Raw genomic sequence first — 27835 nt, 5'->3', positions numbered from 1 at the left:
TGCAAGAGCATAGATCAGACATCGAACTGCAGTAATTGCATTGGAGGGCGGTGCAGTCTGAGGAGGTGGATCCAGACTTGGGAGGGGGGGGGGGTAGAACAGACATCAGATATGACTGTGAAGTACAGGTTTGCGAGGGGTAGAATTTTCTGACTCATGCAAACAATCCAATTTCCAAAAGAGGTGTTGCAGAAAATAATAATCATCTGTTTATTGAAGAATGTTTCAAATATTTTGGACCCAGGTCTGGCTTCTAAAAAAACCCAGCTCTTACTTGTCTCCTCCCAGTCTCCCTCCTATCTCCATCCAACCCTGTTGTGTCTCTTTCGAAGCTAACACACACCTCAAACATGCCACAAACACATGCTAATTAATTAATTAATTATCATTCATTCATTCATTCATTCAATCAGTCAGTTAATATGTAAGTAAAAAATAAGTAAGTAAATAAATGAATAAATAGATGTCTGTGAAATGCATGTGTGTCAAAGATGTCTGTTTTGAGTTATGCTGTGACTGGTGTGCAGACCTGGGATGTGGAGTGCATCGATGCTGCAGATTCTCCAGACGACAGTGGGCTCTTTGAGATGGAGCCCATGAACGAGCTTTTGATTGGACGCACTGTCTGCCTGACCTCCATGGTGAAGAGCTCTTTACCGGACTCCTTCATTTGGTTTGCTCAGGTCAGGGGTCTTTGCAGGAGCGCAGAAACACAGTCAGCCTGAAGAGTGTTTCTAGGCTTCTGCTCACCGAGATTCATCTGTTTACAGGATGCTAATGGCTCCATATGGAAACTGGACCTCTCATTCTCAAACATGGTGAGTTTACCAACCCTTTGTGTACGTGCATGTGTTTGTGAGGCACTCTGCCTTGTGTAAGGTGTGTAATGTGATATATTTGGATGATTTTGTGAAACTAATATTTTAATAAAGAAAACGAGGTCTCCAATTCTATGTAACTGGACTGTTCTATTCCTGCTGCACCATGTCCCACACACCTACAATTCTAAGCATTTCTGTCTTTTGCAGTAACCATTCTTTTTAGGCCCAGCAGTTGTCGTCAGTACACAAAGTACGTGGTGCTGCTATTATAGGCTATGGGATAGCAATATACTACTTGGGACATTTTACTATTTTCTCAAAAGGTTTACAAGTGGAGTTTTCCTTCTGTTTACTTAAGTACTCAAATTTTTTTGTGCGTTGTACAGGAGCTTAAAGGTGCGACAAAACTAAGACGCGACAACACTAAGATAAAAGCTTGTTTTGAGCCATTACCAGATACCAGGCACAGCTGTAGTCTTGTTGCTCTAGGGCAAGATTGCAGATTGGAGAGGGGAAGTAGGAGTGACTTTGATTGAAAAATGCTACAAAAAATTCCCGATAACGTTTTTTCTAAACTGCTGGCGAGTACTTACTTCCTTATGTAAACAGTCCCACCCCTACGCTGTCTATTTGTGTGTACATGTGTGTTTACCGTGTTTGCGTATTTACAGACCCATGACCCAGAACGCCTGTTCACCTTCCATGCTGGTGCCATTCAGGCCATGGACGTCTCCACGACTTCCCACCTCATGGCGACTACAGCACTGGACCGTACGCAGCATATTTGGCAGCATGGATAGTTTGAAATGTTTTGAATGAGGAGATATTTGCCATATAACTTTGTTCATTCACTTGAAGTGAAAGATACTAAAGGGCTTTTAGAGCAGGTGCTGTGGGGTGCAGGTGAGATGTTACCTGATGAGAGCAGTTTCTGAACGTGTCTTCAGGAAAATTTAAATTTGGTAGTTTCGAAATTAAAGGGAATTCATTGATATTATTTCAGTTTTTGTGTTTAATGAAGGCTATTTTCGGTGCTTACAGAACTTTCTCAATACCTGCCAGCTTCACAATGGCTGGTGTAGGGACCTCAACAGGCTTTTTCAAGTAATTCCAAAATAGCTTGTACAACAATTTTATGCTTCCAGAAGTAGTGCTGTATATGTGTATACCGTGATTACTTAACTTTTTAATTTACATCTTTAAAAATAAAAATAAACTAAATGCATTTTAAAAGCTTGTTTAAAAGATTGTTATTCAAAATATTGTTCAAATACAGATAATGATAAATTATAAAATGACAATGTATTTTTATCTTTGTAATTGTGAATGAACTAGATTAAACTACCCTTCCACTCTGGCCCTGCCCCAATCGTGATATCTGAGTACATATTTGGAGATACTACTACGTCATGTAGATGTCGATCAAGATATCCAGTAGGAAATTGTTGCCGTCCACAAATTTGTCTGTTTACTTTTTAATATGATGGAACACTGCCTGCGCCTAATTGGCTAGATTAGTTTCAGTCCAACCGGACTGGAGAAATATGGTGGCCTGTTCATAAAGAGTGCAGTTACTCTTTAAATATCACCTATTTTCAGTCCAAATCAATAGTAATTTAACGAGTGCTCAAAGGCAGTGTTGTCTAGCGTGTGGGGGTGTCTGCTTTCCTTACTTCTGGGCTTCATTAGGAAGATCATATTTTGTCTCACCATCTTTCATTCCCCAGGCTCTGTCCGGATTTTTGACTTCTTGGCAAAGAGGGAACTGACAACAAACCAGTACAGCCAAGGAGGAACAGCACTGATCTGGGCACCTCGCTCAGTGAGTACCTGTGCATGTTTGCGTGTGCAGACCTTTTTGGGAATTTCAACATACTGGTTTGATTGCAGTGTGCCTTCAAATTGGAGACTTGCACAGGATTTACTTGAGACTTTACATATTTCCCGGATGTACAACAAGATCAAGACCAAATTACTCTTGTTCCGATTGCAGCACACTGTCTAAGGCAGACCTTTCACTAGAAGATATTTTAAGTGATTTTGCTGTCTTACAAGTTGGAGTAAGGTCACAGCAGAAAACTCTTTGCAAATAAAAAGCATGCATTGAACTTGAAGTGTGCTTGAAGAAATGCTGCCTGGTAGTTTTCACATAACCCCTGCCCCCCCATCCCAGCTCCAAACTTGATATGACATTGAACATTAGAGCAGTTGCTTTGTTCAGGCAGAACATTCCATTTTATATGTTGCCTTTCATTTTAGAATTGCTTATGTTAACAAAGTGGTCAGCTTTTCCAATTTTGGTTAACAATGGGGACCGGCGCTCCCCTCATTCAACAACAATTTATTATTTTAATAAAATGGAATTTTATTAAAATAATGTTTTTGCCGCTAATCAAAAAACATTCCGAGCTGTAGCCCCGGAAGCCTGATGCTGGTGACACCTATGGTTGGATATATGACAATGAACAAAGTTAGCTGGCAAAGTTTCTCACAGCACATCTCACAAAAACGTTAGCTAGCTATTAGCTTGCCCCATTTGTGACTTTAACCCCTTTGCGCAGATGTGAAATCCTCACTCATTTAGGGGGTGTTCTGTTTAAAGCTTTAGAACTCCAGATATGAGTATCACGTTTTCTATTAATGGGAAATGAAAACTGGGCCATAGTAATTATACAGGCGACGTTTCATAGAAATTTTGACAGTAGGAAACTTGAACAAAATAATTTATAATATTTGCTTGAATTTTTGGAAAAAGTGACAGCCCTACTCTACACTTCCCACACAGGAGTGTCAGTCTCTCCTGTGATGAGTATATACTTATCTACCATAATGGTGGTAGATCACGGAATTGGCAGTATGCCAGGGCACAAAGCATATGGCTCTTAAAAGGAATGAAATGCGGTCATTTGATTAACTGTGACTGAATCCAAGTGCAACCAGCGGTGAAACTAGCATTGGGCTATTGGGCTCTACATAAGCTAGGCCACCTCTTTAAGTGGATTGGCAGATTCAAACCCAGCTGAACAAAATCCAATTTTTGCATGCTTCCAGGGCTGTCACTTACTGCAGCCTAGCGTCATTGGATGTTAGAAGTCACACAGAAGTCACAATGAAATAACTAGTGTAACCAGAGCCTAGGATGTAGTACGTTGTGTGATTGTTCTTGATCTCTCCCCTCAGATTAATCCTCGGGGGGCTGTGCTGGTGGTGGGGTTTGAGGATGGGGTAGTGCGCCTTCTGGAGCTCTACCGATCTGTCAGCCTCCAGGCTGTGCAAGGCCAGAGCCAGACCAAGGACGGAGAGCTCCGCCTAAGACAAGCCCTGAAGCCCCATAATGCACCTGTGACCGCCATTGCATACGAATGCAACGGGGAGATCCTAGCCACTGGGGTAAGAGGGCAGTTTTATTGTGTTTTTACTTTATTTATTTTATTTACTGGTTTTATCATTGTCTTACTGGAGGTCTCTTTGGCTGGACCGCAACAGCGGGGCCAGTCCTACAAACACGAATGTCTGTGACTGATTGACTGAGTGATGAAGTTACACCATTGGTCGATCGAGTTATGCAGTTACACCATTGGTCGGCCGGATGAAGTGTGTTAGGTCCAGCCATATACTAGGTTTTGACCTGGTCTTGTTTCTGGTGGTTTTTATCATTCTATTTTGGTTTTATTTGTTTCTATTTAAGATTTTGGCTTTGTCCCTTTTTAATTTCTGTTAGGAACACTTTTATTGATTAATGGTTATTGTGTAATTGTTTCTGTAAATATTTTTTGCAATGTTTAAATAAATGGCACATGGGACATAAAAATAAAAAAAATCTCTCTGCCTCCATCTCTCTTTCTCTCTCTCCATCTCTCTCTCTTTCTCTCTCTCTCTCCCTCTCCAGAGCGCAGACCACACTGTGTTCTTCTTCTCCGTGGGGGATAAATATGATCCTATTGGCTTTGTCACTGTCCCAGGACCAGTGAAATCTCTGGAGTGGTCTCCCAAAACACATGTAAGTCACCTTCCTCCTTCACTCTGTGTTTTAAAATAAATCTCAAATCTCAACAAAATCTTATCATGAAATGTGTGTGTGTGAAAGAGAGAGCGACAGTCTCTTTGTGCGTGTAGCTCTGTGCTGTATCTGTGTGTGTGTGGGTGGGTGTGTGTGTGAGGCATTGAAACAGCAAAGCAGATCATATGTGTTGTGAGGCGGTGCAGAGTGCATGTATATCTGTGTGCTATGCTTGTGCTGTATGTCTGTGGTGTTTGGTATCTATGCTTTGCCTGTATGTGTGTTCTATCTCTGCGCTGTACCTCTGGTAGGAGAGGAATACACTGCTGATCCTGTGTCATAATGGCTACATTATTGAAGTTGAGGCCCCTGAAGCAGAGTCTCACACACCTGCTACCACCTTTGAGATCCACGGACTGCGCACTCGATACTTCCACTTTCACAGCATCAAGTCTCGCATTAAGGTGAGATGACCTCTCACCCCTCTCTCCTGTCTGAACTGCTACATTCCTCTCTCTGTGTGACACATCTCTCTCTCTTTCAGCATCCCATTTTTGTCTTTCCCTCCTTCACTAAACAGTATTTCTTTCACATCCTCTAACATGCTTGTTAGTAAATCTGACTTGGGTATTTTCTTTTTCGGCCATCACTGTGTGTGTTGAAGAAACTGTATGCTATTATAATGGTTATCCATAAACAGCTGAGTGTGTGTGGACTGGTACGTGCCCATGTTGTGGTAGGGTGTTCAACTGGCAACTGTAGACTTGCTGGTTTGAGCCCCTGGTTGGCATAGGTAACTTGTTTCTGGAGAGATGAAGTTGGGTGCCTGCATGAAAAGACACCAAACTCTGCCATTGGGCCCTTGAGCAAGGCCCTTAACTCTTAAATAATTGATTAAATGAAATAAATTAAATAGCCTCTAAATAGTGTTTTGGACAGAATTTGAGAATGGAGGTGTAAGGAAATTGCAGCATCAAAAAATACCAGGACAAAATACCAAAGGACAAAAATAACCGGAAATGTACATTGTAGAATATTTAATTTCCCCAACCATTTACACAACCATTTGTCAGTGCTTTGAGAATTCACATTGCAAGTGCGGAGGTATTTCAGTTAGGTGTTATTGATCAGGGGTTTTCCTTTCTGAGGGACCCCATAATAAATTTAAAAAGGTTGGATTTTAGAAAAGGTTTTATATTTTCAAATATTTCCCAAATCTATATATAGTCATTGCATATCCAGTCTGGTTGGGCACCCTCCTACAGTACCTTCAAGGACCCTCAGGGGTCCACAGACTGTTGGAAATTTCGGTTGTAGATGAAAGCGACTCTTAGTTGTGTTGTAGATGTGTTGATTTTGTGTAATTTTTTAGCGTGATATAGAGGTTGCTCGGAGAAAGGAACTGAAAGAGAAGAGGAGGAAGGAGAAAGAGCAAAGGAAGGATGACCCCACTGAGGAGGAGAAAGAAGAGGAGGGGCAAGAAGAGGAGGAGAAAGATGAGCTACCCGCCCTCTACATCCCAGAGTCCCCAAGCCCCCTGCTCTGTGCTTTCTACTCCCAACCTGGAGCCTTCTGGGTCTCCTTGGTACTGCCTCATTCTCTTTCTCATTGTCTCTTGTTCTCTCTCTCTCTCTGTCTCTCAGAGTGCATATAGGCACACACACACACACACACACACACACATACATATATATACACAGGCCAAAAGTATTAGGCCACATGTGGTTTAAATATATATAATATAATAATGAAATATTAGTATGCCAAAATAAAATCAAGTGTCTTGATTCTAAATATGTATGAGTTTTTTTGGTTGGATGGTAAGTTCTTAGCCCTTTAATATTGTTCAAGTTGTTCCTGAGCTTTTTAGATTTAATTTGAGCCATTTTCATAGTACATAACTGAAAAGCAACACTATTAAATTAATGGTTAGCAGCCCATTGTCATGTTTAACAGCTCTCTCTCAAACACACACACACACACACATACACACTCATGCACACACAACAACCGTTCATATGCACTCTTACTCACACATTCGTGCTTATTCTCATTAAGATGTGTGTTTGTGTGTGTTATGTGTATTTTTTGTGTATTTATGTGTGCAGGGCGGATATGATGCTGGGTTTCTGTACCATTGCCGGTTCTCAGAGCAACAGGAAGAGGACCCAGAGCTCAGACAAGATGAGCCCTTTGCATTTCTCCCTCTGCAGGAAACGGAAGAGAACCCTATCTGCACCTTTAGCTTCAGGTACAGGGTGGGACACTAACATTTGATCTACTTAAAAAAAAAATTAAATTAAGACAGGAAATAGGCCCTAAAAGATTTAAATCGCTTACACTTTTTTCCCTGCTTCGCCTTTTCACCAGTTCTTTTGAATTATCACCTACATCATGTTTTATGGTGTTGACGGTGGAGGTGATATACTGTCAAATTAGCATTGTTCGATCTTGTATCCTTGGCAGCGAGGGAAATTTTTTAAATCAGAATAGGTCATCCCATTTTGATTAAAAATTACTCAAACAAATTGTAGTAAGCTTGCATTGAACAAATTTAATGTTTCTTATGTTGTCTAGTGCGTGTTATCTAGGTAATGCAACTTTGCTCCAAGTAGGTAGCAGCCAACTTGTAATGATGCTTGTACAAATGCATAATCAACGGCATTTCTGTGGTATGATTTTAATGCACAAGGCAAAGATCCACCCGATGGAAAGCTAACCGGCTAGCTAGCTGGACATCTGCTCCAGTTGCTTCAAAACTGCAGCTATACTCTCAAATAGGTCATTGCAAAGCTGTCTTCATTCATGAACATGAGATGGGAGTCAATGCTGTATACCTTTCCACCTCCAATTTAAAAAAGGCAATTTTGTCCAGTTTACACTGCTCCTAAATAAAGCCTTATAACTTTGTAGCAACACACATCAGAGACATGGTACACAGTCTGATCGCCAACATGTTTTTCACCACTGGAAAAATAGTGGTGCATATATCTAAATTCAACAGGGGTTAACAGGACAGTCTACTTTTCAAAGGACAGACTACATTTCACATTGAAAATTCGCTTTTGTCCAATTCTTCAATAACTTGGCCACAGTGGAAATGTGATTTTATTTGAATATGCGCCATTATTAGGTTATACTATATATACCTTTCTCAAAAAATGCACTGGCTCTTTAACCAATTGGATTAAAGGGCCTCTAGCAGTGAACCGACCAGATGCCAGCGTTGAGTTGAGAGATTAGATAGAAACTCCAAGGAGGGCTTGTTTAAAAGCGAAAACTCCACTCTAATTCGCCCTGTTGCTCGATTGGTTTATAACACCAATGGCAGAAAAGCAAATCACCGCTGATCTGAGACCAGTCTGTGGCTGATCTGTGTTTTTCTGTAATATTCTCAGCTGATATGTATTGGATTGAGTTCAAAATGGCGTCAGAGCTCGGAATTAGTTACAGCTTGCAAACAGTATTTTAGGAAAGACGTTTATGATGTGGTTTTTGGTGTAATGAGTCATTGGAGCATGGTAGGGCACCTTGTTTTATTGCCTTGTTTTACTGAGCTAAAGGGAGAAGAGATAAGGGAAAGAATGGCCTGGTTAACTTCAGAAGAATCTCTGGATAGCTCTGAATGCTAATTTTTGGCGTGTTTGTCCAATTCATTTTAATAAACTGGATATGTAATGAGTCAAAATTCTGTGGGCACCAGAACCCATACCACCAGGGGGCAGAGAACAGGATAAAGCTGTGAGCATAGCCACATGAATAGAGTATACAGAATTCAATTAACAATGATTTATTGTAACAATACTGTTTTAAATTAGTAAGATAAATAAGTTTTTGAGTGAACAAAAAGCTACAATTTGAAGTTATTTTAACATGTTTTTAAGTACTGTGTGCACAAGGGCAAGTAAGTTTGGTTACATAATTGTTTTGAGGTAATCAGTTTCCACAAAACTTTTGAGTAGACTGAACTAATTTGGATTTTCAGTGTGTGAGTGAGTCAGTATTTGTGCTTCTGTCTCAGCTCCAGCAGGAAGTTCTTTCTGTGCGGGATGTGGAGTGGGCAGATCAGGGTGTACCCCATGCAGCCGCAAGACCCGAACATGATGTCCCTTGATGCCTTCTGGGCCCTTAGTCTTCATGACAACCATAACGGACACCTGTGCAGCATGCGCTGCAGCTACGATGAACTGTTTGTCCTGACGACGGGAGAGGATGGCAACATCTTCGTCTTTAGCCTGCTCTCCCAAGAGGAGCTGGCCGAAGCCCTGGAGCCCAGCCAAGCTAAAATCCCCTCCCCCCCTGTGAGTCTCCCTGGGTATAGACTGGGATGGGATGAGTGAGTGAATGGGTGATGAGTAAGTCTGATAATAGTGAGTAAATATAGGATGGGAGATTAAAATGTGATGAGTGAGTAGATGTTTGCTGGCTGAGTAAATCTCTTATATCATGGTTCTGACTGTTTTTGCTGCTTTATAGTTTGGAATCGAAATGGAGAAAGTGGTACCAGACATATTGGATACCAGTGCTTACAGGCAAGTTTTACTACCTCCTGTGAAATGCCATTATCCATTTCAAATTACCCAATCACATATTGCCTTTTTTTCACCATTGCGGGATGGAACATTGTCTCATTCCATCACTTATACATGCATGTTATCTGTGTGTGTACGTGTATGTATGTGTATGTATGTGTCATTTATGGGTGGGCCTGAATGTCATGTGTGTAGCATTGAAACTGCAAAGCAGAGGACTGAGCTGGATCGTATGCGTCGTGAGGCGGAGCAGAGGAAGGAGGAGAGGCGGAGGAAGCTTGTGGAGCTGCAGAGCCAATTTAAACAGCTACTACAGTGCAACCAGAGCCTGCCAGAGCATATCCGCTTACGGCAAACGGTACCTCAACCCTAGCAGTAATGCAGAGTAATTGCAATGAGATCTGATTGTGAGTGAGACATGGTTGGGTAGTACAGAGCAATGCAATGCAGTGAGACCTGGTTGTGTAGCATAATGTAGTGAGACTTGGATGTGCAGTACAGACGAGTGTAGTACAGTGAGACATGGCTGTGCTCTACAGACGAGTGTAGTACAGTGAGACTTGGATGTGCAGTACAGACGAGTGTAGTACAGTGAGACATGGCTGTCCTCTACATATGAGTGTAGTACAGTGAGACATAGCTGTGCTCTACAGATGAGTGTAGTACAGTGAGACATGGCTGTGCTCTACAGACGAGTGTAGTACAGTGAGACATGGCTGTGCTCTACAGACGAGTGTAATACAGTGAGACATGGCTGTGCTCTACATATGAGTGTAGTACAGTAAGACATGGCTGTCCTGTACAGTGCAGCCTAATGCAGTGAGACACGGCTGTGCTCTACAGACAAGTGTAGTGCAGTGAGATCTGGATGTGCGGCAGGAGCTGGAGCTGGACCCTCGGTTTCGGGAAGAGGCAGAGCGACTGACTGCCCAGCAGATTCGAGAGGTACAGAAAGAGCTGGCCTGGGAGGCAGAGCGGCACAGCATCGGCCTGAAGAAGCTGCAGGAACGGTAACCGTGTTCGTCTGGTTTTATCTGTCTCACCTGTCTGTCAGATCTTGTCAGCACCCTCTCCATGTTGTGGTTATGTGGCCTGATTATTGAATTCCCATTCATTTGGGAGTTTTTACACATTTATAATCAGGACTACAATGTGAACCGCTCACCAAACAGTACTGTCCTGATGGAAGGAGTTTTTTTTATGATGTAGTCCTTATGGATTGTATCTGTTCATGTTTACAAAATTAACTTGTATAGAAAGAGTCATCTTACAGTTTTTGCAATAAGTTGTGCAATTACAGCACATGATGCATGCTTTTCATGGATAAAATTAAGTTTGTTAAATCTTGTGAGTTTTTGAGCATGGGAAAGGGGTGAAAATGTAGGGAGAAGCAGAAGAAAAAAAATTATAATAAGAAGAATAATCCTAGCAAAAACAATTGGGATCCTGGGCACCCTTTGTGCTTGGCCCCCTAAAAAGTGTTATGTATTCACTCAGTTTCCCTAATATTACATCTTGGCTAAAGATCTGAAACATTTTGGTATGACAATACATTTCAGTATTCAATATGCAATAATAGACAATTCTTTGCTCGTTATGTGAGCCTTCATCTGATCTCCAGTCTGTTATTCTTTGCACTTGGGTCCACATCTCAGCTCCCCACATAACAGTCCTGAATACAGATACAGGTACAGATTAATTTGTTGGTTGACAGGTACAGTTAACAGAAACTCTACATGCCCGTAATCAGCTGTGTCTTGCCTTTCTTCCACCTCTCAGACATTGCTCTTTCTGCTGTGTACCTCACTTGTGTCTCATCTGTGTCTCACCCATGTCTCCTGTGGTGTGCAGGTTCTGGGAGTCCCTGGAGTCAGATATAATTACTGTGGTGGCCTGTCAAAGTGAACATAAGATTTCCACATACCGGCTATTGCCATTGTCACAAAGATTTCTGCAACTGCAGAAATTGGGCCAATTAGGCAGGCCTCGGCAGTGCAAGAAGGAGCTCAGTAAGGAGAACGACATGTCTTCAGGTGTGTGCGACTCATATGCACAGGTGTCTGAATCTCCACAGGTATGCATCTGTAGATGCAAGATAAATATCCACATGGGATATTTGAGACCCTGGAGGTATGTTTTTTAGACACATGTATGAGACTCCACAAGTGTTTGTACAAGTGCCGGTAGTGTTCTCTGTCTGCGCATGGGATCTGGAAAGGAACATGGTCAGAACAGAAGCAGCCATCTTTCCCTCAATAGACCTGGTTGTAATTAATATTATACAAAAACGTTAACAAAAGCTCATCCATACTGTATGTTTCATTCCAGTCTCTGTTACTATCAACATAGCCCATCCATACCGTATATTTTATTCATATTGTATCTGTCTGTGTTTTCTCTTACCCATATTTATTCATATATTCATAGTAGATTTGGATCTTTTTTTATCCCATCATCTTCATTTGATTTGTCTATGGTGCATTGCGGTCTTTTGTGAATTATGAGTCCTTTCTGATTATGAGAAGACCTGCATTTCACTCTCCTCTCACCCTCTCTCTCTCCATCTCTCTCACAGGAGGGCAGGATGGAAGTTTGGATAGGGCTGAGAAACAGAGAGATGGTAATGTTGAAGGATATTGTTGGTTTAATAACAATACATCATTTTATTACCATTTTTAGTCTTCCTTCTCCACAGACCTGCTCCAGCCCTTTCCTCCCTGTTCTTCGGTTTTTCCACTACAGTTGCCATTGTGCTGGCTGAACGCTTTTGCCATAATAAGTTGTAGTGATCGATGGTCCATGTAGTGATAGATGTTCTAGGCAATCTCCCGGATTTCCCTTATTTCTGACATCACAGAAAATTGCAGGCAAAGCCAAGAGGAGCTAATAGCTTATTTGTAAATACCCGCTTTTGTCTATACCCGCTTATCCTGGTCAGGGTTTCTGGAGACTATCGCAGCATGCGAAAGGAATACACCCTGGACAGGTTGCCAGTCGCAGGGCACACACACCCATTTACTCACAGACTCATACCTATGGCCTTCCTGCATGTCTTTGTACTGTGGGAGGAAACCGGAGTACCCGGAGGAAACCCACACTGACATGGGTAGAACATGAAAGCTCCACACAGGGAGGTCCAGCCTGGGTTTCAAACCCAGGACCTTCTTGCTGTGAGGTGACAGTGCTACCCACTGCACGACCATGCTGCCCCAACACGCACCTGTATTTGCAGTTTGTTTTGATACTAAATCAACCCCATAACCCCATACTCTTTACACTATCACTGGAAACCACTCTCTGATGTCTCTCATCAATTTCTTTTTTTTGTAGTCTAAAGAGATATTTCATGGAATATACCTTATACCAAATCTAGATTCTATGAAGGATATTTTTCTTCATCTTTCTCTCCATCCCTCAGATGAGATTTTTTCAGAGGGTGAATCTCAAAAGCCTGTGGGGGTGGCTGAGGGGATGGGAGCCCACGTGGCAGACAGGCTCCAGAAAGCTGCAGAGAAGGCAGAAAGAATGAAAGCCAAGATCGAAAGACGGAGACAGGAGTGGGTGGAACTGTGAGTGACACATTTCCATTGGTTAAATCTCCAGACCATTCTCAGCATCCACGTCCTCAAACAAACATCACTACTTTGTGATTTGGACAGTTTATTGTTTGTATTTTTACGAGACTTGCATTTTAATAGGTAACGGCGTTCAGTCCTTCTCATGAATTTGAAATAAATGTTAGCATTTGAGGTGGTCGAATGTCATCCCCCCATGCCCACTCAATAATACGTGCTCAAACTCCAGTTATTTTGAAATGAAAGCTTGACCAAGAACTTAACCATAAGCTTGACAGAGTCCTCTGATGGGTGATTCAGCTAGCAAACTGAGGGCAACAAAAGGCTCTATTTTAAGCCTGTGTTGTGAGCCATCAAATTTATTTTGGGTTGTTATCTAAGCATGTGGACTTTAATAATTCCTAGTGGTTCTGTGGCCAAACTAATTCTCAGGCCATTAGGTTGTATAGCCTGCTACTTCATCATTTCACACAGGTCAAGTAAGCCAGAATGCTCTTATTTTTTGGTTAATGGTTTTGTCATTTGCGTGTGGTATTCTGTTGTCAGCTTTTCTTCAAAGCCAAATGAGAACTATGAGGACCCTGAAGATGTGCGAGCCCTGCAGCTGGCTATAGAGAACATGGGTGATTTTAAACTGAAGACAGCCAAGGACTTCACTGTCCCAGAGCAGCTAAGAATGAACACAGAGAGAAAGAAATTACAGCTGGTCGCCCTGGAAGAGGAGGTGCGTCATGCCCCTTACAGTAGAAGTGCGGAACCCTGTTCCTGGATGACAGTACCTGGATTTAATGGCATCTGTAGATTTAACTTAATTCAACTTCTGCTCTCTATTATTTTATTATGTCAATGATTTATGTCATACAATGTAGTTACATTTACTGATACGTTTATGAATGAGACGACTATTCTTGTAGACGATCAAGATGATCAAGACATTGCAGTACTTGTCACCATAGTCAGTGCCATATTGGGAATAGAAAACTATTCCTAGGAACTCATTTGTATTCCAGTATAAAACATTTTCATGTAGCCTATGAGTGAACCGCCTTTGACTTATACAGCTATTAGCCAAGAACAAAAACTAGAATCAGATTGGGCTCTCCAGGAGCAGAGTCATTACACTCCCACCTCTTAACTTTGACCGCTTTGTGCTGGGATCCCCCACACCCTTGTCCCTTACACCTTGACTCCTCCCCTCTAACACTTTAAACTCTGACTCCTTACATCCTTAAACCTCTAACCCTTTACATCCTCACCCCTCACTCCTAACACCCCTACCTTTTACACGCTCAGTCCTGTCCCCTCAGCCTTTACACTCTCATCCCCATGTACTGTGATGATGATGACAATGATTATCAGTCTGAGCATTGATGATGAAGATCAGGATATAATAATAATGACGATGATGATGCTTTGGTGGCACACAGATTCATGAGAGAAAGCTGAAGATGAACGTGCGAATCATGACGCTGCGGGATGAGAAGATGCAGCTGATCTCCCAGCTGGGACTCTGGATGGAGCAGCTTTTGGCAGTGCAGGCCCAGCTTACTCCGGATATGCGCTGCCAGTGCCCCACTCTGCCTACTCTGCAGCCAGAGGAAATCCCTGAGAGGAGGCTGCAGTACACACGCAGTACCCTGCAGCGTTTCGCTGCCCTTTGTGCACAGTGGAACCAGCAGAGAGGTGCAATAGAGCGTGGTCCAGAGGAGCCCAGTCTGCTCAGCTTGATGCAGGAGGACAGCGATGATCCCATCCTACCAAGCCGAGCGCTGCAGGGCAGCCCGGCACCACCAGGGCCGAAGCCCTGTGAGCTCACAGAGCTTGAGGAAGAGATGAAACAAGTGCAGATCATCAGGTTCCTCTACCAGCAGGATGAGCTGCTGTCAAAGGTGGGAGCAGTGTGCGTGTGTGTGTGTGTGTTATTGTAACATGGAAGGTTAAAATGTTATTGACATCCTATGACATCCCACTCCACAGACAGACTCCATACATCACTGCTACATCAAGCCATCTGACAAATCAGTAATTAAATAATTTAATCTTTTGATTGTATGAAAAGGCCCTTTCATTAGTAAACATTATAAACCCTAATGTGTACGGTTTCTTTACAAAATATTCAAGCAAAATAAAAAATTTGGAGGTTTGGATTTAAATGAAAAAATATACTTTCAGATAGAGCTGGCATATTAACCATATCAAAATTAGTAAAAAAAAGATAAAATAAAATAAGAAATGTAATTACAGTAAAATGTTAAGTGCTAAATCAACTCTTACATAGTACATGGTCCCTTTTGGACTCGTGCTCTGTTAGAGTTGCATCAACATTTTGCTGTGGTAACAATCTTTGCAACAATTTTTAATATCGGATAAAAAACGATAAAATAGTATTGAAGATGGCAAAACCACGCACGATTGCATGAATTCATACCGGTATACCGAAAAATACAGTATAGCACCCAGCCCTCCTCATCCAATGTCCAGGTTGGTCAAAGTAGCCTCCTTTTCCTATGGCCAGGCAGGTTCCAATCTAGGCAGGCAGTCTTTGTGGGTCAACAGACTTGTCCTTTGGCTGGGTGTGACCACGCCTCCAGACTCCTAGGCCAAGATGAAATGCACCAATTGTTACTAATGTATAATGTAGAGCATACAGTAAAAGTAAAAGTAAAACCATGCAAATGTTAAAAATAGTTTTTAACAAGCTTGCTCCCTGCTTTCGTCTTTTTTGTGGCTGTTTGGAATAGATGGGGGAAGCTATGTGCCGCTTTGATGCAGAGCTGCAGATCCTGCGTCATGAGAAGGAGTCATTAGATGTGCAGATGAAGCTGGCTGACCTGCGCCACATCACCCTGTTTCAGGAGCTCTTGCTTCTCAAGGACTTTGAGAAGAGAGAAAATTTACTGCAGGAGAGGCTGAGCGCTCGCATGCAGGAGGAGAGTCAGATCCTGGTGAGCATATACCCTCCTCACATGACCATGTTCCCTCCACATGCGCATGTTCCCCGATCACAGACTCATGTCTGCTCATCACATATACACTGTTAGTTATCTAGTGTTTAGATTATGGCCTTGGAGAGAGAAACAGTGAATTTGGTACAATATTATTTTGTATCCAAGAGTGCAGCCTGCCCTCCCTGCCACAAACATCAAAGCAAAGGTAATTGGGGAAATTTAAAGTCCGCTGATACCCTTATCTAGACAGGCAATCTATGGGTCCCACCCCCAAAAACATACTCTAAGTTCACATTAAATGATAAGTTCATGGTCAGCCCAACCCACCCCCCCTCCCCCGGCTTCTCGATCTCCCTCTCTTTTCTGGTATTTTCAAATTAATTGTTTAATGTTTTGTTTAATGTCTTCCGTTTTGTAATTTAGTGGGCTGCATTCAAGAAAGAATGTATGATTTCAGTTCATTATTTTAATTGACTGCTTCTATTTAATCTTAAAGCCTAATATAGAGTTTTGGTTTTGACTGTTGGTTCATTGCACCAGTTTACTGTAGACTGACCTACCAATGAATTCAGCAATTTAATTGATAATTCTCATTTTCACATGATTCATACAAAAATCGACCCTTGTGTAACACGTAAACTGCACTTCCAGTTCCATGCGCCTGTTTCATACATACAGTGTTTTAGGGTTTCATTTGACACAATTGCCTCTATGGTAAAGGTTCTGCTTGCCAGGGGGAAATACTTGCGGGGTTCTGACAGTAGTGGGCAGCAGAGTGTAATGTTTTCTCATATGGAGAATACCTCATTGATGTCTACACCAGGCAAGATCAACAGGGCACAGAAAAGTATTTGAATCCAAAACAAATACATATTTGACCCAGGTCTGCTACAATTATGTGCATTACTATTATCACTTATAACAAACACAGTACAAAACGAAATGATATCTGAAGAAAAACACGTTTTCAACTTACAAAAATGCCAAGTTACTCACACATACAATGGACTGTCTATGAGTCATTCATTCAAACTTGCTAAATCTAAGCCTGCCATGAAAAGTATTGATATCATAATTAGGCCAAGGTGCAAGAAACAATATTGGCTAGAATTAGAAAATTTCCTTGTGAGTGATATGAATTTGAACAAAGCAGGCCACTACAAGCCACTACACTGCGTTGGCACTGCCCAGGGTAAGCTTGTACTGTCCTGGTGCAGTTTATAAGGCAGCTGACTCTCGACACATATACAAATTACCCCCATGTTTGATTCCTCACCATGGCACTTAACATACTGTGATCTCATCTCTATCTGTAACACGCTCTGCTTTTCACCTATCAGAATATCCCCCCACCAACAAAACAAAAACAACAATGGAGAATGGAGGGTCTGATGAAATTCAAGGCCTGGTTTGCTTGACACAGTACTGGATACACTGTAGTTTTATTGGTTTTACTGTTGTTAGGTTTTTAAAAAAATATATATTTTTCTTTGGGGGGGAGGAGTTGGTATTGTTTTTTATTCATTGATTCATTGATAGTTTTTATTGTTTGATGTTTTTTATTTGTTTTTTGATGTTTTTATTGTTTGTTGATTGTTTTTATATTGACAGTTTCTCATATTCTGTACATGTATTCAAGGAAAGTTAGGCTGAATGGCCTGTTCTTGTCATTGCTTTTTTATGTTCTTATGAGACTGCTTGCTCACTTAAAAACTTAACTAACATTCTTCTCTACTATTTACCAGCTGTGGTGATCCACAGGATTGCATGAGCCATGCAGTCTTTTGTTCTTTGTGCTCCAATATGTTGTGTCTGTGTGCATGTGTGTGTGTGTGTATTTACAGGCTAAGTTGGAGGACTGTAGGAAGCAGCTGGAGTTCAAACAGCAGAGCATGGTGAAGCTCCAGCAGAGGGAGAAGGCACTTCACACATCCTTCCAGACTTCACTAGGAGACAACAACAAATTTGCAGACTTCCTCACCAAGGTCTTCAAGAAGAAGGTGAAACGCACGAAGAAGTCGGAGAAGGCTGGAAATGAGGGTGAGCAATCATGTCTCCAAACATCTGCGTGTGGGTTTGTGTGTGTGTGTGTGTGTGTGTGTACGCGCGCTCGCGTATATTTCTGAGTGTGTGAGTCTGTTTACTTTCATGTTTGTAAAGTAGACTTGAACATTCACACTGCACACTGTTCATGTTTTGTGTGTAGAGGAGCAGGAGGACAGTGATGAAGACTCTGACGAGGAGTCTGACTGGGATGAAATGGAAAGTGATGAAGAGTCTGAGAGTGGCGGTCCGCTAGATGACAGCGTTTGCCCGCCTTGTATGTTCCCTTGCATCAAACTCTCAATGTTGATTTCACTCTTTTTGTGTAGACTGTTTTCACAGTGTAGATTGAACACTTGCAGTGTTGACTGTACTCTGTCTTAGTGTAGACTGTGCTCTCAGTGTAGACTGTACTCTATCAGTGTAGATTGTAAACCCTCAGTGTAGCATGTACGATCTTGTGATGCAGTCTGTGACCCAGAGCTGTTTGAGAACACTCTGCAGTTGCGAACGCGGAAGTTGGACCTAGAGGAGCTGATTGCAGAGGAGAAGAAGAGCTGTGATGCCCTGAGGAAAGAATGTGATGCACTAGCCAAGAAGGTGTGAGATCTGTGCCTGTTCCTTCAGTTCCTCCTGCCCCTTCTGCTCTGCCATTGGTCTAACACACTGAACTGCTTTACCTGCTCCTGCTCTCTAACATTGGGTTTCTCAATTGTGGTCCTATAAATTGGTGAATCTCAAGTTTATAAAAATCTCAAAACTAAATTTTTGCTCTTTGTCCAGACTGTGCCTCACAGACTGGGTCCTTGGCTGCACCATCCTGTTTGTGATACCAGTTGGTTTTCAAAACCCCAAGTCAAATTCCAAAGCTGAGGAAACATAAAATAGTTCAAAAAGACATTTATTTTTCACTAATTGTGTGATATGTATTGTGTTATGGGTGTGCCCAAAGCCCAAGTCCGCACTAGACTTAATGCTTTCTCCTCCTCTTCTGACCAACTCCCCAATCCATGGCGAGAATTTACTGTATCCATGCTGTGGAGTTGGCAAAATTAGTAAAATTTTCCAAAAACCAGAGGAAAAAACCATTATGCCTCAAATGAGTGCTTGTAAATTACTACGCAATGTTACAGTTGAATGCACAATGCTGTGATGAAGGAACCACTAACGGAGTTGCACGCGCCTTTCAATCTTGATAATATTATTCTAATGAAATATGCCATACACTGTTTGGAAGCTGGTACTGTCCTGGTGCAGTTTATAGGGCAGCTGACTCTCGACCCACATATCTGTAGTTGGTAGTCACTTCCATGAAACACCACAGCAAATATTTCTTTAATCAGCCAAAAGTTAATCAAAGATTATACAGTAGCCCTTTTAATGCAGTCGAGCCAAGTCAAATCAAACTTTAATTACATAGCACATTTCATGCACATACGAACGTGCAACATGATTGACAGGCTGAGAGCTGTCTTGATTGGCCTCCTTGCAGAGAGCTACCCTGATTGGTTGCTAATATTCAGGCATGGTGAAATTTAGTGTGGCTGATTTCAGAGCCTGGGGCAGACAGAGATTGGATTTTTTCTTAGAGCTTATATTTTATTTATTTCTGTCGGAATGTGAAGGAAATTTAACCAAATATGAACAAAACTTACACACTGCGCCTTTAATTGAATATAAATATTAATGTTTTGTAACATATGACACATTTTCTGGCAAAATGTGGTATTAAGAATTGAAAGTTTCTAATTAAAATAATTAATGGCACATTATACATCAGGAATTACAATTATAGCTATAACCACTGGTCTAACATTGAACTGCTGCTTCTAGGAGAAAATTGTGCAAAGCAGCCTGAAGGCAGCAGAGGGCGACCTTGAACTTTTTGATCGTGAGAAACAACAGAAACTGAATGAGCTGGATGTGGTTGTTCCTCTCAGACTACACCAGGTGGGTATGTACGTGGTGCATGTGTATGTATGTGTAACACAGTGGTGCCAGAAAGGGGGGTCCACGGGGCCAATAGCCCTTTCATAGTTGATTTTGTTCAAGTTGCAAAGGTGTCTGTTTAGCACAATTTGTCTTGTCCACCACTGCGCCCATCCCCTGTTGATTATGATGATCCTGTGTTTGACTGTGCATATATGTATGTGATTGTGAGTGTGTGCATGTGATGGTTTTTCCTCTTCAGGTTGAGTTCCTGAACAATGGAGTGTTGCCCAGTGATCTGTCGGATTCCCTGGTCTTGAATACTAAGACTCTGCTGAGTCTGCAGGACCGGATCCGGCAGCTACTTGTGGAGAAGAATGACCAGGGGGAGCTCTACCGGCAGGCCAAACACCGCCACTACCAGCTCATCCATGACCGCAAAGACATGGAGACGAGGATCCAAGGTACAGATCATCTGTGTGTCTACAGAAATGCAAAGAAGCTGCCAAAATTTTGACAAAATTTGAACCACACTTTCCATTGATAAAATTGGAGATAAACATCTGACTCTATAATTGAATGCATTTCTTGACACATTGTCAGATTTATTTCTAATTATCAGTACAAGGAGCAGTTTAAGTTAGGCTGGGATAACTGCTGCTCACCTTTGAATGTCCCCTTACTGATATCATCCTTTGATGGCATGGCAAGAAACTTCTAAAATGTCTAAAATACCTACCAGTGGTTTAAAAATGATCTCAGCTAACTCTTTGAGTACTCTTGGGTATATGCCATCAGGACCTGCTGCCTTATTTTTCTTTAGTTTAAGTAATTCATCCAGTACTTCTTTATCCTCTATTTCAATATCTGATAAGACATTCTGAGTACTGAATATGCCTTCCAGTCTATTAGTAACCTCTTCTCTAGTAAAACCCTCAACAAAATAACTATTTAAGGCATCAAGAGTTCTTAGAAAGCAATGCTCCTTCTTCATTCCTGATGCACCTGATATCATCTTTTCCTACAGTAAGTAGCTTTCATGTCATATCCTCATATTCAGTGCATGAAACACAAACACTACCGAGCTACCAATGAACGCTTACGTTACAATGTGAAATATCCTTATTATGAAATACCACTAACCTATTTAAAGACACTCAATTTCAAAAATAACATATATAACCAAAATATTTTGAGCCGTAATACTTACATAGCGATGATTAAATTTTATCTGTGTTCAGTAGATAGAGACAGAGAATCAATGCTGTCGTTCTCCTCTTCTGACTTACTTCTGACTTACTAGCTTGTTAAATGAACGACCGGTGCAACAATGGTGGTGCTACGAAACTTCATATTCGGCATGGTTGTCGTGTGTCATCTACTAATAAAACCAGAACACAGAGTTTGAGTTTTCAACTCATAGTTGGTTGCAGGAGATGAGCAATCAAGGCATGCTGGTGTGCAGACCACTAGGGGGCTTGCACAAAGTGGTTAATAAAATTATAGACGTGTTGCATGCAATTAAGTATATGTGACATCTTCAACTGAATTAGTTTGTCCGACACTGTCCAACAGTCATGCAATATGTGAAGTTTGTGGGTCTTAGTCTTAGTCTAAGGCTGTGAATGTGGTGTAGTTGTTACTGCTAAAATCACAATTAGGAAATGGACACTGAACCCTCTCATAGTTTTGAAGATGTCTTCCTAAATTACAAAATAAATGTTGCCTAGGAGCAGACACATTCAATTCACATATTTTGCGACAGAATGTGGCATTTTCACAATACATTTTCCTGATTTAGGATGTAGTCTGTTGATGTGTTTTTAAGGCCTTTGCTGTTTTAGAAGTACAAACACACTCTAGATTTGAACAGGGAAAGAACCTATACCGGCATGCTGATGATTAAGTCTGTTGTGCTTTAAAAGAATGTCGTGCTGCTGCATGCAAAATTTATAAGAGGCACTGCATGGTTTTCACCTTACGTTGAGAATGAAACACCTGTAAAAAAACACAAACCAAAAAAGGTGTATTAATCACTTAGAAAGTTCATCAATCAGTAAGTTTACATACAAATACTAACAACTAGGCAGTATGTGTCTTAAGCAAATCAGTGACAAAGAATGTTGTTTTACTAAAGTAAAAGTATACTCAGGACTGATTTTCCTCGCTAAGCCATCCCCTTAAATGGCGACACCATCACTGGGTGCGTCTCTGAATGCTAGACTGTGTGGTCTGTTTGTTTGCTAAGTATTAGTAATTGTAATGTCTCTGTTTGTGACATTATGGGTATGACTCTGTATCTGTGTCTCAGAACTAGAGGAGCGTTGCGAGGCTATGATGATGGCTAAGTTTGGGCGACTGGTGGACTTGGAGGCACTGCAGACTCTCTCTGGCAACAGAGTTGTGGAGGAACTGAAGCACGACAGCAGAATTAAGGATGTCCAACACACACATGAGCTCAAACATTGGAAGGTACTGTTCCACTGTGTATGTGTTGTGTGTGTCTCAGGTGAAGCTTGTACAGTAGGTGTGTGTATCTTTTGTGATGCTGGCTGGTATGTGTGTGTGTGTGTGTGTGTGTGCACGTGTGTGCGTCTCAGGTGAAACTGGATGTTTGTGTGCCTGTCTCAGGTAAAGATGACTGCTGTACATGTCAGATGAAGCTGACCAGTGTGTGTGTCTCAGGTGAAGCTGACTGAGGCAAAGCAGACACTGATGGAGGTAAGCAGACAGCACACTGAGCGTGTCTGCACCCTTACCTGCTTACTGAAAGAGAAGAAGAACCTGGAAGATCAACTGGACACCAGGCAGAGGAAGATGGTACTGACATTTGTATGAGAAGAAGAGGGAGGGAGGCAGAGAGAGAGAGAGAGAGAGAGAGAGAGATGGTCATAATGTTGTGTTTCAAGTGCTTGGATTGTGTACCAGAATTTCAGTGGGGATAGCAGTAATAATAATAACTTTATTTGTATAGCACTTTTCAAGCATACAGCACTAAGTGTTTTACAGCAGTACAAATAACACCAAAAAAAAAACAATACCATAAAATACCATAGAAGTAACACAAGACTTAAACTAATTAAAACACCAAATAGAGAGATAACAAATTGAAAGTGATAAAATTAGATGAAAGCAGAAAAAACAAAAGGCAAATACAGATCATACATTGTAATGGCAATTGAATAAAAATGAGTCTTGAGAAGGAATTTAAAGGCTCTAAGAGGCCACTGACTCAGCAGTCCTAATGTTCAAGGGGAGGCTGTTCTCAGGGCTTTTACAACAAACACAGGCGCACCTTTAGTTCTCAACCAGAATTCTTGGACAGCTAAAAAGCCCTTATCCAAAGATGATTTAAGAGGTCTATGTGTCTCATATGGAGCTAACAACTGTACAATATGATTTGGTACAACTTGTAAATGATGAGTAAAATTTTAAAATTGATTATGAAATGAACTGGCAACCAATGAAGGGCAGCTAGTACAGGAGTAATGTGTGACACTTAAGTCTTAGTCAAAATTCTGGTATCAGAATCAGCTTGGAGTCTAGCAATGGACTGGTGGTTTAAGCATGTAAACACAGCATTACAGTAGTCCAGCGTGAAGAAATAACAGTATGTATAATTTTCTCAGTGTCCTCAAAGGATAAAACTGATGCAGTGTTTCTCAGTTGATAAAACATGACTGCACTAGTTTTTTCATATTATGATCAAAGCTTAGATATGGATCAAAAATAATTCCAAGGTTTCTCACAACCAGCTTCATATAGACTGCCGGTGGTCCAATAGCGTGACATCAGTAAATCATGACAACAAATAATATGGCTTCCCGCATGTATAATGAGAGCAAATTCGGACCCAGAATAGTGCCCTGTGGAATACCACAACTGACTAATGCCAGAGAGGAACTATTTATTTCAAATGAAAACTAAAAAGGTTCGATCTGACAAATAGGACTAAAATTATTCCAGTGCAGGCTCAGTAGAGTAATGTGACAATTTAGGAAATTTCCTGCAGGCAAGCATGTGTTACTTGCTGGATACCTTTGAGCAAACTCCCAAAACTGAATTGCCTTAGTATATGTCTATCTGTGTAAATTGATACTTTGTATGAAATGCAAAAGCTGTGAAAGATGCTCTGCTAAATGGCTGAAATGTAATGTGATGTCTTGAAAATTAGAATATTTAAATTGTAAACTTGGAACGTGTGTGTGTGTGTGTGTGTCTGTGTGTGGGCCTGCAGGGCGCTCAGTTCAGGGACCACCGGCGTGAGGAGGATGAGAGACTCAGGTTGCAAAAGGCAGTTGCCTCTCAGGCTGAAGAGATAGAAACTCTGAGGCGGGAGATCACCATGCTGTCCCACAAGGGAGGGCATGTCCTGCCCCCGACACAGTGCCTCCCTTCCACCTACAGCAATGATAGGCCTCACCCACCCCTCCGATCTGGAGGAGCACCAGGCTCTCTGCACAGCAGCCGAAAGGGCCTGGACTAGTCCCATCAGTAAAGCCACTCCTCTTTCTTTTGCTGTCTCGTTTGTGTCGGTCACTGTCTCTTTCTTGCTGTCTGTCTTTCTCTTTCACTCTCTGTCTCGTGTGCTCTCCCCCTCTCTCATTCAGTCTTTTTCTCAGTTTCTTTCTTTTCCTGGTTCTACCTATTATTTAAATGCAGTATTGACTTTGATTTAATACACCAGAATTAAAACTACCTTGAGTAAAACAGTGTCTGTGTGTCTGTTAAAACTGGATAATTCTTCTTGTGGGGTGGGGGTTGATGCCGTTCTTCAGTTTTTAGTTTGGTTGTATCAAAAAGAGTAAATATTGACCAGAGCTTGGAGCACTGGCGGTAAGAGCAGGGCAAGGGGTTGCCACAGTGACCGTCCAAAGTGTGCACAGACATTTTGTGCAGGGCAGAGGAGGGGATGAATCAGGATTTATCCTGATCGAGTCTGAAAGGCCCCAACCTCCCTATAGCCTAATATCTATTCCCCTCTATGTAGCCACAGTTAACAGCACTCATTTCAGTTTCAACAAGTGATTAAATCTTCTCCTGTATGACACCATTGCGCCTCCCAGCTAGAGGACCTGACCAACCTCCACTGGAAAACTAAAACTAATCTTTTTCCATAATCAAACTGTAAACTGATTGTTTCACTATCAGACTTAAATATTGTCCAACATTACATATATTTTTCACGATCATGACCAAAAGCTATGCACCTACTCTGGCTGGTGAGGTTTCTCTGGATCATACTGTTTAACAGTGCATGTAGTTTCATGGCAAGCCAGATTTCAATCAGTGGTCATCTGTATAACCTCTCCTTGACATTTATAAACATAACATTACATGCTAACACAAAGGTTCACCTGTCATTTAGATGCTCCCACAGCTGTTGCTTAGACTGTATCATTGTGACAAGGCCCAGTGCTTTGAAGGTTAGTACTGTTAATAATTAATATCTTGGGCCAGTATATGCTCAGGGAAGCACTAAATATTTAAATTAGGGACTTGCGGGTCAGGAACAGGGAATGAATGGGGTAGGTAGGTGCAGAATGCCCAGATGGAAGCTGTCTAGGCTACCTATAAAAAGAGGGAGAACACTAATACAGTCTTTATAGCAGAATTTTAGTATGCATGGTCTGGAGCTGAGGAGTGTGGGAACAAGAGAGGATGTGTAGAAGTATTAGTCTGAATTGTCTTTTTTTAAATGCACAAAGCATAATTTTTGGAACTTGAAGTTGTTATGAAAAAATTGGATTTGACATAGTTGGGATTACAGAGAGTACAGAGACATGGCTTGGGGATGGAGATGAATATAATATAGAGGGGTACAAACTTATTAGGAAGAATAGATCCAGTAAGAAAGGTAGGGGTGTAGCTCTCTATGTAAAAGAAAATCTTAATGTGCAGGAAATTCCAGAAATTGACTTACTCATTTCTAGTGAGGGGATTCGGATTAAGTCACATAGGAAAATTCCCAAACTGGACCTGAAATACTGGGGGCCCCTATGAAAGTATGATTTCTGCCAAATTTGAAGGCGTGTAGCTCGGGCTCTGAGTGTCTGGATAGAAACTCAGGGATCCAGATTGCTTCTCTGACTCCACTGGATAATGTCAGAAGCAGATTGGTTACTCCAATCCAAGAGTTTACAACAGGGGGCACCACCAAAATTTTCGAGCATATGCCATTCAACTATGTCATTTGAAAGCACAGACCCTACTGACTGGGAAAACACAAACCTCACGTGAATCGGACAGGAAACGGCAGAGCAACGGGCATGTGAAATCTTTTTCGAGTCCCCCGGAGGCCCCCTAGGGCATGTTTTAACTCACTTATCATAACTGCTATAGGGGGCTTTAACCCTTTGAAGCCAAATGACACAGTTTGCGTCAAAAAGGTGGTCCCTTTAATCTCCATCAAATAACTCTTATTTCTGAATGTAGTATCAGAGCGTTTGAAAAATATGCCTACTCTTTTGACTGTTTCAACTGTTTCATCACCACCAGAAGTAGCTGCAGAAAATACTAATGGAGCATGGAGTGAGGCTGCTTAGTAGTTGTTATACGTCAGAAACATGCCTAAGATGTTGTGCTCAGTTTTCCAGAATCAATGCCACATGGTGAATGGGTGCAGTCAGTGGCGTGGCGTGTTGCGCACTGGGTGTGGCTTGTGATAGTTGGTGTTTTCTAGACCAGAGGCGAGCAGCACACAGCGTAAAGAGCATTGCGCACCTTTCTGTGATATTTTCCCCATATTTCAGGACATTCTTGTATTTTTTCATACATTTAGATGTTAAATAACTACAACAAAATACAATGTGCAATATGCAGCGTGTGCATGGTGGTGCTTTAATTCATTTTTCACAGATGCACAGGAACTTGTTTCTCACACTGTCAGAACATTCTTTTACATGCTCATATCTAAAAATATGCAACCAACTGCAAACACTATGTATGGCACATTTCTCTTATTTTTTGAGGACATATGCTTAGTATATTTTTTTAAATGTTCATTCTATGTCAAATTAATTTTGGCATTCTATCCCTGTTTTTATAATTATGCCATTTTATCCGTTTTTATGTTCATTATATGTCTGTTTTCATGTGAAGCACTCGGTGCATGTAATTTCTTTATTGTAAATAAATTTGAGCTGCATTTCTTGTAAGAAAGGTGCTATTCAAGTAAAGTTTATTCTTCTTCTTCTTATTATTATTATTACTATTATTATCATTATTACTGTTATTGCTAACTTTTGACAATACATACCATCAAGGATCCCATCAATCTTGTCTTTAACATATTATGCGCAAGAACCTCCACTTGGCCAGTGCAGTGATAAAGCAGATGCTGATATGTTATTGCAATACAACTGGAAAATGAACTAGGTAATATAGAGTTCTAGGTTCTAGGAACTAGGTCTTTTCACACAACTGATATAACTTGAAAGTATTGTAGAAATGGATATCTGAGTATCTGATTTTGTTATTTATTGAAATTTTTGTGCAAAATGGAATTACTTGAAATTAAGACTAAGACTAAACATCATGGCATAATAATTTGCTCTCATATGGATGGGTTCCACAGACATGCAAATATGATTGGTAGCTGGTGAGTTTAGTGAGATATCCACCTTGCTAATTTGGATCTGCCCTTAATTGAGGAGTGGAACATCCATCTTTGTGCAGGCTTTCTCTCGCTTCATCTCCTGCTCCTCAAGATAAGCCTGCAGTTTGTCGGTGGAGAAGCACACAATGGAGTGACAGTGGCGGGATGAGTGATGTAACCCCTTAACCCATGGAATTTGGAGGCACTCTGCAGCTGACGGTCTTCCCCTGCAAAATGGAGTGGTTCATCAGCAAAATGATCTCATCTGTCAGTTTTTCACTTCTGCATTAATGTGAAATTAATTGTACACAAATGTTTAATCAATAAGGAAGAGCATTGATTTGTTGGAGGCATGACTGCTGCTAAAAGCAGCACTCACACCAATGGAAG

The 27835-nt window shown here is 41.3% G+C and overlaps 2 protein-coding genes across 2 annotated transcripts in view; one reads left to right on the top strand and one right to left on the bottom strand.

The window, feature by feature from the left end:
• The window catches only part of LOC135253041 (cilia- and flagella-associated protein 44), a 32473-nt gene extending 7921 nt beyond the window's left edge, over positions 1-24552 (top strand). The window contains exons 8-34 of the mRNA XM_064331819.1: positions 528-683; positions 771-818; positions 1493-1592; positions 2549-2643; positions 4002-4211; positions 4711-4821; positions 5133-5285; positions 6194-6406; positions 6930-7072; positions 8843-9122; positions 9298-9353; positions 9549-9711; positions 10233-10363; positions 11205-11386; positions 11929-11973; positions 12772-12922; positions 13475-13652; positions 14356-14817; positions 15670-15873; positions 17721-17916; positions 18083-18196; positions 18389-18519; positions 19753-19869; positions 20111-20312; positions 22160-22320; positions 22534-22668; positions 24086-24552. Of these exons, the coding sequence (XP_064187889.1) occupies positions 528-683; positions 771-818; positions 1493-1592; positions 2549-2643; positions 4002-4211; positions 4711-4821; positions 5133-5285; positions 6194-6406; positions 6930-7072; positions 8843-9122; positions 9298-9353; positions 9549-9711; positions 10233-10363; positions 11205-11386; positions 11929-11973; positions 12772-12922; positions 13475-13652; positions 14356-14817; positions 15670-15873; positions 17721-17916; positions 18083-18196; positions 18389-18519; positions 19753-19869; positions 20111-20312; positions 22160-22320; positions 22534-22668; positions 24086-24334 (4386 nt within the window). The 3' untranslated portion in view covers positions 24335-24552. The remainder of the gene's footprint in view (positions 1-527; positions 684-770; positions 819-1492; positions 1593-2548; positions 2644-4001; positions 4212-4710; positions 4822-5132; positions 5286-6193; positions 6407-6929; positions 7073-8842; positions 9123-9297; positions 9354-9548; positions 9712-10232; positions 10364-11204; positions 11387-11928; positions 11974-12771; positions 12923-13474; positions 13653-14355; positions 14818-15669; positions 15874-17720; positions 17917-18082; positions 18197-18388; positions 18520-19752; positions 19870-20110; positions 20313-22159; positions 22321-22533; positions 22669-24085) is intronic.
• A 2118-nt stretch (positions 24553-26670) lies between these two features.
• Positions 26671-27835, bottom strand: part of LOC135254102 (uncharacterized) — a 32988-nt gene continuing 31823 nt past the window's right edge. The window contains exon 29 of the mRNA XM_064334055.1: positions 26671-27672. Within this exon, the coding sequence (XP_064190125.1) occupies positions 27492-27672 (181 nt within the window). The 3' untranslated portion in view covers positions 26671-27491. The remainder of the gene's footprint in view (positions 27673-27835) is intronic.

The sequence above is a fragment of the Anguilla rostrata genome, chromosome 4, assembly GCF_018555375.3.
Source record: "Anguilla rostrata isolate EN2019 chromosome 4, ASM1855537v3, whole genome shotgun sequence".
NCBI classification, from domain to species: domain Eukaryota; kingdom Metazoa; phylum Chordata; class Actinopteri; order Anguilliformes; family Anguillidae; genus Anguilla; species Anguilla rostrata.
Note: the sequence above shows the minus strand (reverse complement) of the source record. Positions and strands in the feature narration are given on the sequence as shown.